The following is an 11,706-nucleotide window of genomic DNA, read 5'->3' as shown; positions in this document are numbered from 1 at the left end:
GACGATAATTAGTCAAAAAAATACATCTCAAGAAGCCACGTTCAAACATAAGAATGTTTTTATACAAAATTAAAATGTTTGGGTGGTTGGATAACCAGGTTTAGGATACCTAAATTAAGAAGAAGAGTATATATGTGGAACAAGTGTCAAAGTCATGTGAGTTTTGTATTGACAGTTGTTTTGTTTTATGTTTTGGAGAATTTACTTTTTGATTTTCCATAACCGTAATCTGTGTTAACAAGTGTGATAAAACTGAATGTGATTTTAAATATTTATAATGGGAGACACAGATAAAAGGTAAGAAAATCTATGCTCTAAAAAAATTTGTACTTTTAGCTAAATATCAAAGACACCTTTTGAAATAAAACTTGCATTGAATTGTTCAGTTATCTGCTATATTTTGGAATATATTAACTTATTTTCCATATCTAGAAGCTAGTATGTGTAGGAGGTATTCAAATTAGTAAATAATATGAAAAAATATAGTTGAATATTGATATAAAAATAAGAAACCCACTAACTATTATAATGTCAGATGGTAAACAAACATTGAAGATTTAAATGCACAAGGAAAGGATCACACATAAACCACCATAAAAAATTGTATATAAACATACAGTGTTATTCAGTAGCTAAATCTATTTCACTATTGTGAAAGACTAGAATTAATTTTCAATATTACTTCCATAGGTTTGCTTCGTAGCTATAGCTCAGTTTATTTTTCTAGTTTTATTTTGGTTCTTTAAGTACACTGCAGAACACTTCTTCTGTCCATAATTTTAGTTCGACAGTATTTACTACTCCATTAAGCACCACTTCTTCTGGTTGTTCCATAGGTCCTCTTATGTGTTTCTTTTGCTCAGCTCTTTATCTATTCCTTTGCTCCAACTTTTTCTAGGTCTACCTCGTTTTCTCTTTCCTTTTAGTTGCCATTTTATTATTTCCTGTGGTAATCATTGTTCATCCATTTGTATATGTCGAAACCAGATAATTTGTTTTGTGACAAGTCATCCGTGATTGTTCCTTTGATTCTCATTATTTCTCTAATGCTTTTGTTGGTAATCCTTTCTCTTCTAGATCTTTCTGCTGGTCTTCTCCAAAAATCCATTTCCATTGCTCTCAATGTTGCCAGTGTTCTTTCTTTCAGGGACCATACCTCGCAGCTGTATACAGGGTGATTGATTAGTAGGGTAAAGCTCAATAGATCCGCTATAGAAATATATAGCAATAAAAGTTAATAACAAAAATGTTAGCCACCTTTGAGCTTCATATTACAAAATTAGTTAGAATGTTACAGGGTGTACAACACAGTGGCAGACCAAACTTACGTTTTTTTAAATGGAACACCCTATATTTTATTTTATATTCGAAATCCTGTTAACTTGTCCATCACAAAAATATAAAGGTTTGTTATGTTATCCAGGGTATCTACAAGATTATAACCAATTTTGTATGAAAATCGTAACAAGTTCAACTCCCTGTATAAATAAAAATAAGCACAACAGCAATGGTTTATTCCTGCCATATTTTTTTATTTATTGTCAAAATTTTCAAGAATTATTGACATTGCTAATTTTCTTTTTATAAAATACAGGGTGAGTCAAAACGCAAGTACATTATTTTCTCAGTAATGTTAAATGGAACACCCTATATTTTATATCACTATTGAAAAGTAAGATTACCGTACTTTAATTTTTATATAACATTCCCTATGTCCAAATTTATTAGTTTTCGAGATATTTTCATTTTTCAGGGCAAATTATTTTAGGTGTCTAAATTTATCTAAATTTTAAGTAAGCCGTGACTGAATTGACAATAGGGCTTTTCATTCACAGTCATTTGTTTCGAGCTTCTGTCATGTGTCACATAATATTAATATATCTACGTCATACGTTATTGGTATATAACAATGATACAAACCAGAGATGTACGACGTAGATATATTAATATTATGTGACACATGACAGAAGCTCGAAACAAATGACAATCGATGAAAAGTCCTATTGACGATTACTGATTATCAATCCGGTATTCAATGTAACAATGTAGCAAATAAATAAATAAAAATAATTAATTAGTAATACATTTTACAAAAAAAAAACACAACCACAACATGCAACATTTTTGAAACAATTAAAAACTACTTTTTTATGTAAATGCAACAAATAAAGAAGAAAAAATAGTAATAAATTTTACAAAAAAAAAACACAAACACAAAATGCAACATTTTGTGAAGACAATTAAACACTACTTTTGTATGTAATGGAACAATGTAACAAATAAAGAATGAAAAATAATTTATCAGTAATACATTTTGCAAAAAAAACATGTTTGAAAAAATTAGAAGCTACTTTTAATAAAATATTTTTAATATTTAATTGCATAAGGTGTTCACATGTACCTCCTACACATTTATGCACACCTAAAAACGATCATTGAATGAGCTACTTACTTTACGAAGCATTTGTAAATTAACACATCGAAATACACTTTGTATTCTATTTTTCATCTCATCCCTTGTTGTTGGAGGTATTTTATAAACTTCATTATTAACGTAACCCCAAAAAAATCAGTCCACTTTATTAAATTCTGGTGATTTCGTTGACCACTCTACTGGTCCATTGAAAAATGAAAATATCTCGAAAACTAATAAATTTAGACATAGGGAATGTTATCAAAAATTAAAGTACGGTAATGGTACTTTTCAATAGGGATATAAAGTACAGGGTGTTCCATTTAAAATTACTGAGAAAATAATGTACTTGTGTTTTGACTCACCCTGTATTTGATATAAAGAAAATTAGCAATATCAATCATTCTTGAAAATTTTGACAATACGTAAAAAAATATAGCATTAACAAACCACTGCTGTTTTGCTTATTTTTATTTATACAGAGAGTTAAACTTGTTACGATTTTCATATAAAATTGGTTATAACTTTGTAAATACCCTGTATAACATGACAAACCTTTATATTTTTGTGATGGAGAAGTTAACAGTATTTCGAATTTAAAATAAAATATAGGGTGTTTCATTTAAAAAAACATAAGTTTGGTCTGAAACTGTGTTATCGAACACCCTGTAACATTCTAACTAATTTTGTAATGTGAAGCTCAAAGGTAGATAAAATTTTTGTTATAAACCAGGGGTGGGCGAAGTGCGGCCCGCGGGCCGCATGCGGCCCTTTATAAATTTTTTTTAGGCCCGCGGAAAAAAGTAAATTATTTTCAAAAAATGAATAACCATTTTCAATTTTTGATTTACATGTTTACTCTGATTGGAGTACGAAGGGAACCATTCTCGTTGGAACTTACCGCGCTGAGCAGATGGGACGTGAATTGTGAATTGTAGAATTCCCTCATCTTCCTTAGTCTCAGCATCCGTATGGCTTGCAAATTGTAGAAGCCTCGGAGGTGTAACTAGAGAAGGTTCCCATTGGTTTCAGTCTGGTGGGATGTAGAGTAGCATTATGTTATTTTATATGCCATTAGAGTGAAAACTTAGTCTTTTAAATTATTTTCATTTAAAGAATTTTTAAAATTATTGCTAATATTAATAAATAAACATAGATAATGCAGCTAATTAGTTAACACTTTCGCAGCGGGTGATTTTTCTGCAAATTTTCAACATAACGCAGGCAATTATTTGGGTTTCCGGCACAGAATTTTGTCGTACTCCCTAGGGAGGAAAAGTACGACTTTGCTTCCTACAATCAGGTCAGGAAAGGTATACTTTCGGTAGAGGTAGGTGGAAAAATAGTCAATTGAATAAGATGCCACAAGCATCATGCTTATATAAGTAAGAATGTTATTTAGGGGAGAGAGGTATGGTTCGAAGATTTTGAAAATTTCGAATATTTTATTATTTTAAAAGAAAGTACATAGCTTCGGGAGTAGTCTCTGAAAATTCCAGTTGGACCGAAGTAACATTACCGCAAGTTTGATATCCCTACCTTCGACTCGCTTTGCAGCAGCTTCGCGCCAGCGCGCTTGAGCATACTTTATTTATTTATTTTCAACGGGACACTGCCCAATAAGATTACAAGTTTATAAGTCCAATATACATAATACATGTGTCAATAATAATAAAACTACAATAAAATAGTAATAATAAAACAATAATACAATAAAATATAAATATCACAAACTTAAACACATAAATCAGATTCATATATCACAATAATGAATATCCAACAACTACTCAAACAAACAAACGTCTGAGGCCAGAGATGAATTCAGACTTCGGTGCAAAGAAATCTAGATCAGGTTGAGTGTTTGCCCATCTTAGTGCTCGAGATAAAAAGTTGTTATATGCATAGTTGGTTCTATGGATAGGAACATAGAATGTTTGATTTAATCGAGTTCTGCGGAGAGGTACATGGAGACCAACCTGCTCAAGTAGCTGAGGACACAAAACTGTTGAATTAATTATGCCATAGAGCATCCTTGCATCCTTAATTACTCGTCAGTCACGCAATGAGAGAATACCCAATTGGGTTTCAATTTGATAATAATTTAACTGATTTAACTCAAAAGGTATACCCAGTTTATATGCTATGTACCTTAAGAACTTGTGTTGGACTGTCTCGATTTTTGTTATGTAAATATTGTAAGATGGAGACCAAACACAAGAACAATACTCTAGATGAGGTCTAACTAAAGAACAATATAGTAATTTAATTGAGACATTTAACAGGTGTTCCCCTTCTCTTTTCTAAATTTTTGTAAAACAGAGGGGGATCACGGGGTCACGACAACCCCCCAAAGAAAATAAATATTAATTCAATACTTCTAAAACAAAGAAAAACCGAGAGCTGTCAAACAAAAAAAAATTATGCCCATCCAAAAAATAATTGAAAACCCACTTATCCTAGGGGTGGTAAGACTAAGTGGCCTTGCATTAGAGAAAAGTAATTCAATCATCCTCAAGATCCATGACTCCCCCCCCCCCAAATTCTGGATCCGCCACTGTATTGCGGCCCTCGGTAATAGACAAAAACATTTTGTGGCCCTTTCTAAAAAAATTTTGCCCATCCCTGTTATAAACTTTTATTGCTATCTATTACTATAGGGTATCTATTGAGCTTTACCCCACTAATCAATCACCCTGTAGAATAATAATCCTGATTATAGTCTCATATATACTCTATTTGTTTTCTTTGCTGATGGATTGGTCCCATAAAATGCTGTTTAACAATGTTATGTCTTTCCTACCTGATGTATTTCTTTCTCTTATGGCTTTGTTCCAGCATGCGAAATATTGATATCTAGATATTTGTAGTCGTAGCACTGCTTTATTAATTTATTTATTTATTTATTTATTTATTACGGGATGTCCCTATTTTTACAAATAACAAAAATAAACTATCCTAACCATAACACAAATACTAAACTAAGTATTAAATAATTAATAAATATTGTTAAACAAATGATTATAATTTAAGTAAATTAAAATTCCTGAAAATATTATTAAAATGAAAATCTCTGACAATTAAAATCAAATGAAATGAAGACTCCAAGGTAAAGGTTACTCATCTTCGATTCCTTACATACTCAGTCAGGCAGTGCTTAAATCTTACAGATCTTGTATCCACCAGATCATAAGATTGACTAAAGTCATTTCTTAGAACCATTTTACCATTTTATTGTGGTCAAGTCATCTAATATGAGATCTCTTTGTTCTCCTCCTATGTGCATTTTTATTTACTTCTAGACCCCATATATCATGCTCGTAGCCATGACAGTATTTAATTACCTTTATTTTTGATTAACACAAACCTTTTTCAGTGGTGGTGATCCAGGAGCTTCCACAGCAACCAAATCACCTGGAGGAAGACAAAAGGTACCTTTATTTTTACTTAAATTAATAATTTTAGTACTTTAATGTAAATAAATCATTTTTAGTTGTCACAATTCTTGGCTGAAAAACGGAAGAGGAAAGTTGAACTTGGGCAACCAGTTGCATCGCTCAAAGATCCTTACGAACTGGCAAACAATTGTATAACAGTTGCTCCAAGTAAAACTGGGTTTATTCAAGAGGAAAGCTCAAGCCACTATTGTATATGGGATCCTTTATACCCTGAAAACATTGAAAGAGTTGCTTGTGCTGAAAGAAGGTAATTTTCAGTACAAGTTCCTTAATTTTATTAAATATTATATTATTTATCCTTAACACGTTAAGCGCCAAACTATATATTGCGATGGGATCCGTGGTGCCGCAAAAAATTACAGTCTATAATTCGGCTATGCCCTGTGAATAATATCTATACACACAGCGCCCTCAGCCCAACTACTGTGCATATATTTTATACACAGAGCTTAAGGTTTTAAATATTATTTTTACTGTAAATATCATAGCACATCATAAAAATGCAATACTTAGGTAATTAGCTTTAAGCAATTAGTAATTTAGGTCATAAGTTTTAACTAAAACTACTTGAAATTCATGCAAAACAGAAAAAATGCTAGAAATGAAGGGGAAAATAAAATACAATAGAACGAAATACAAACCACAGATGTCACCCTTCAAACAGATGTCACTGTCAAACCACAGATGTCACTTCAGCCTTTTAAAACCTTTGTAAAATGATTATAACTTGTAAATAAATCTAATTCTGTTAAGTCATTAACACGGTGACTGCCACAGCAATTTTAAACAATCTGGCCTAAAATGACAAATTTATTTAGTTATATTATATTACTTTGTGATAACTTGTAGTTGGCTGTCAGCATGTTAACCAAACAATGTGCACCAAAGTCATATAAATTATGACCTATGTATGTGCATATACATATAAATGTTCAAATAATATTTTTACATACATTTTTTAGGATTAATGCCTTGGAATTAAAAGATCGATGTGTACTAGTACCAAGGTTACATTTTTCTACAGAAGTATTGTTGAAGAAACATACACCTGAATTATTAGAAAAGCTCAAATCAACTAAGGAACTTTCTGGGGAAGATTTACGAACATTCTCGTCTAAATATGATGCTGTGTATTTTACCCAGGTAAATGTGAATAATTTTTATTAGAAGAATATGTATTGTACAGTAATATTTAAGTTAGTTAACTTAAATGTTTATTTATTCTATATTGATCACTTGATTCTTTCCCTTTTTAAGATCGTATTATGCAGTGCAGAAATAGGAGTTTAGCCATATTTTGTTCCTCTCCAATTCTATTTTGCTTCTCATCAACTCTATGTATCATTTTTGATCTTAAACTATATTCATTGGTGGATTTTTCATATTAGTTTGAGAATTTATAAGTCTGAGAATTTTTTGTGCTAACATTTCAAGATGTAGGATTTTAAAATGTTTTTCTTATTAAACTTTTGATATCCCTACCATATTTTAAGAAATAGGTATGAATAAGTTGATTTAGATAATATGCTGGTGAAGGGGTAGGACATCATGTTTTTCAGATACTAAATGATGGAGAAATATTATCCACAGATTTGATTATCTTTCAAAAATAATCGATTTGATTATCCTCTAGCTTAAAGTTTCAAGTATTCTACATGTACATAACTGTTTATAGGTTTTGGTGAAGTAAATGTTGATAGTCCAATCAGAAAAAAATCTGTTTTTGATCTTACTATTTAATTCCCTATCGAATACTACTGTTAACTTTCATTTGTAGCAAACATATGATTCTGCAATAGCAGCTGCCGAATCAGTATTATCATTAACTCAAGAAGTAATGACTGGCAACCTCAGAAATGGATTGGCCTTGGTTCGTCCACCTGGTCATCACGCAATGAGTAACGAATTTTGCGGATACTGTTTCATAAACAATGTAGCTATAGCAGCTGAAATGGCACTTTCATCAGGCCATGCCAAGCGAGTCTTGATTGTTGATTATGATGTCCATCATGGTCAAGCAACACAACAAATGTTTTATGACAGGAAAGAGTAAGTAATCGATAATATATAAATATATTCACTATAACATATATAAATTGTAACTTGTTTTAGTGTTCTGTATTTCTCAATTCACCGTTATGAACAAGGAACATTCTGGCCAAACTTAAGAGAGAGTGACTTTGACTACATTGGTGAAGGGGTTGGAACTGGATATAATATAAATATTCCATTGAATGCAACAGGGCTAAGTGATTCTGACTACCTTGCCATCATATTAAATGTGCTTCTTCCAGTGGCATACCAAGTAAATATATAGCTATTTTTATTAATTTTAGTATTTAACAATAAGGGTTGGATTATAATGTATGCAATTATATCAATAATTTACAATATTTATCTTATTTTAGTACAATCCTGACCTAGTATTAGTATCAGCAGGTTATGATGCTTCTATAGGATGTCCAGAGGTAAATACATATAATTTATTCTTAATTTTTTAGTTTAATCCAGACTTGATAATTGTATCAGCAGGCTATGACTCATGTATGGGGGATGAAAAGGTGAGAAAAAGCAATTTTTCAAATATTATTGGAGTAAAAGAGCTGTATAATACACTTATTTGTGGCTTGATTTTGAATTTGTCAAAATAGCGTATGGTGTTGCCCGTTTAAATGTTTTTACTCAGTATTGTAAATAAATTTTGTTTCTTGAATGCTGTACATCTGAATTATATGGCTACCAGAGCAATTATTTCTAATAACTTGAGACGCTTTGTATATTTCGCTCCCTCCTTATGGTCATTCGGGTGCATTCTTGTCTACTATTTATTGACTTATACACTCCTGGCCAAAAAAACCGGGACACCTTAAAAATGGGTCATTTTTGATGTCTCGAATCTCCTAAACCTGTTGTCTGATTTTAGTGATTTTTTTAATAATAGCATTATTCTCTAAAAATATGGATGTAGTAATAATGTTGCTGAACAGGTAAATGTCATTGTATACCGGGTGTAAAAATAATACTGTGTTTTTTTCCTGAAAGTTTGTAACACCCTGTGGAATATTTTAGCATTTAAAAAATATTGAAATTAAAACTCAATTGTAGCCTTAGCCTTTCTTAACATTCTGCTTTTTGCCTCATTCACTTGTGTTGGATAATGAAAAAGTTAGGTACTTTGACAACTAGCCATGTTCTTCATCAATACAGGGTGTTTTTAAATAAGTGCGAAAAACTTTAAGGGCTAATTCTGCATGAAAAAATAATGACAGTTTGCTTTATAAACATGTCCGCAAATGGGCAAACGGGATGTTGAATTTTTTCTTACAAACTGACGATTTATTTATTGTTCTAAAACCGGTTGAGATATGTAAATGAAATTTGGTAGGTTTTAAGAGGTAGTTATTTCACATTTTTTGGCATACAACTAAAAAATTTTTATTCGCCATTGGCGTGCATACAGGTAATATGACCGGGTAATATGACCCGTATGCACGCCAATGTTGAATATAAAATACATAATTGTATGTTAAAAAATGCACAATAACTGCCTCTTAAAACCCACCAAATTTCATTTGCATGTCTCAACCAGTTTTAAAGCAATAAATAAATCGTTAGTGTGTAAGAAAATATTTAACATCCGCTATCTCGGAAACGAAGCATTTGCAGACATATGTTTATAAATCAAACGGTCATTATTTTTCATGCAGAATTACCCCTTAAAGTTTGTCGCACTTATTTAGAAACACCCTGTATTGATGAAGAACATGCTAGTTGTCATAGTACCTAACTTTTTCATTATCCAACATAAGTGAATGAGTCAAAAGCAGAATGTTAAGAAAGGCTAAGGCTACAATTGAGTTTTAATTTCAATATTTTTTAAATGCTAGAATATTCCACATGGTGTTACGAACTTTCAGGAAAAACACAGTATTATTGATACACCCGGTATACAATGACATTTACCTGTTCAGCAACATTACTACTACATCCATATTCTTAGAGAATAAGGCTATAACATATTAAAAAAATCACTAAAATCGGACAACAGGTTTAGGAGATTCGAGACATCAAAAATGACCCATTTTTAAAGTGTCCCGGTTTTTTTGGCTAGGAGTGTATTTAGGTTCATCAAAATTCACCTGTTAAATCCTAACTACTATAAACTTAACGATACCTCAACAACAAAAATGATTTTATATCCAATTACTCAGGACGATATTAAAATAGCTATTTGTATAACAAGGGAGGAAAGTGCTACTTTTCCTCCCGAGAATGAAGTTTACTGCCCGACGCGTAGCGGAGGGCAGTAATCATTCAAGGGAGGAAAAGGCACTTTACTCCCATGTTATACATATGGTTTTTCCACCTTCCTCAAATTAATAACAAGTCATTTTTCATTTTTACTTAATTTATTTTATATAACTAACCAACAAAATTTATTAGGACTAAAACTAACAAGTAGGTACAATATAACTGTCAACTGTCAAATATAAGTCAAATTATTAATGTAAACATTGTTAAATCAAAATAACAATTTACTGTTTTTTACCATTCTGCAAAATACAGGGTGTTTTATAAATAACCGTTAAAATGTATAGATACTTACGTAATAGAAAATAGATATTATACAGGGCGTCAATAAGTTATATTTCATGAATGAAATACCATGACGTCACTTTTACATTTCCTCCCTAGGGAGGAAAAGTACAACTTTGCTCCCTACAATCAGGTCCGGAAAAGTATACTTTCGATAGAGGTAGGTGGAAAAAATTATTTCCTCTCTCATGAGACTTTTGTTATTCAGTTATTCATGTCGAGTTGGACAACATTTCTATTTCGGAAAATTTTCGGGAGTACCCTTAAAAATTTGTCGACGATATTACCAGTACATTGTAAATAGTTTTATTAAACAGCCCTGCAAAAATCAGTTGTGAGGGTATAAATTTTATGACTCTTTATGATGCGTGCGCCCCCATGTGGGGGGGGGGCATTATGGAGTCATAAATGATGATTTTTTTTTGCAGGATTGTTTGATAAAAATACTTAACAATTTACTGCGATATTTAAATTATTCAGTTGCATTATGGCCTTTCCCACATATTTGTTTAGAAAATTCTTAGCGCTAAGGAAAGAATAGTACATATACTTTGTAAAAATTCTTCAATACAGGTCTACCTCTCTCTTACAAAAACATTTTGTACGCCACTGGAAGACCAAAGGTAACTCATACTTGGTCATCAACTCATCACCACGATCATCATCATTTCCTGGAATGTACTGTCTAAAACTTTGTTACTATTAGATGGAAAAATTAGAAATTAGATGTTAACATTAGATTGAAAAAATTAAGAAAACTGGACTTGGGTAGCTAAATATACATACCTCTACACAAATTATAGGATATACAAACAATCTGGTATTCTCAACAAGAAGTAAGAAATTAAAAACAAGCACTAAAGACGCTTACAGAGGAAGCAAAAAGTAGAGGCAACATAAAGAAAAGATATATGACAAAATATGTACATTCAAATCATATGGAAAATACACTGCGCGTCATATTAAAACGGGCACCCCAAAAATTGGTAATTTTTGATGTTTCTTATCTCCTAAACCTGTTGTTCGATTTAAGTAATTTTTTTAATATGTTATAGCCTTCTTCTTTGACAACGTCGCTGTAATAATATTGTTGCTAAATAGGTAAATTTTCATTGTATACCGGGTGTACGAATCAAACTGTGTTTTTTTCTCAAAGTTCGCAACACCATGTGGAATATTCTAGCATTTATAAAATACTGAAATTAAAACCTAGCCTCAGTTAACATTATGTTTTTTGATTCA

General features: G+C 31.5%; 1 protein-coding gene across 3 annotated transcripts in view; it reads left to right on the top strand.

The window, feature by feature from the left end:
• The first annotated feature begins 159 nt into the window (after positions 1 to 159).
• The window catches only part of LOC114330784 (histone deacetylase 6), a 45,110-nt gene continuing 33,563 nt past the window's right edge, over positions 160 to 11,706 (top strand). For 2 of the 3 annotated variants that reach the window (XM_050663636.1, XM_050663638.1), the window contains exons 1-7: positions 160 to 297; positions 5,787 to 5,841; positions 5,904 to 6,115; positions 6,831 to 7,011; positions 7,646 to 7,917; positions 7,981 to 8,173; positions 8,277 to 8,336. In XM_050663636.1, the coding sequence (XP_050519593.1) occupies positions 278 to 297; positions 5,787 to 5,841; positions 5,904 to 6,115; positions 6,831 to 7,011; positions 7,646 to 7,917; positions 7,981 to 8,173; positions 8,277 to 8,336 (993 nt within the window). In that variant the 5' untranslated portion in view covers positions 160 to 277. Of the gene's footprint in view, positions 298 to 5,786; positions 5,842 to 5,903; positions 6,116 to 6,830; positions 7,012 to 7,645; positions 7,918 to 7,980; positions 8,174 to 8,276; positions 8,337 to 8,369; positions 8,430 to 11,706 lie in introns of all 3 variants that reach the window. The other variant, XM_050663637.1, reaches the window with a different exon arrangement.

The sequence above is a fragment of the Diabrotica virgifera genome, chromosome 10 (genome assembly GCF_917563875.1).
Source record: "Diabrotica virgifera virgifera chromosome 10, PGI_DIABVI_V3a".
Classification (NCBI taxonomy): Eukaryota; Metazoa; Arthropoda; class Insecta; order Coleoptera; family Chrysomelidae; genus Diabrotica; species Diabrotica virgifera.
The sequence above is the reverse complement of the archived record's forward strand: the minus strand, read 5'-3'. Positions and strand labels throughout refer to the sequence as shown.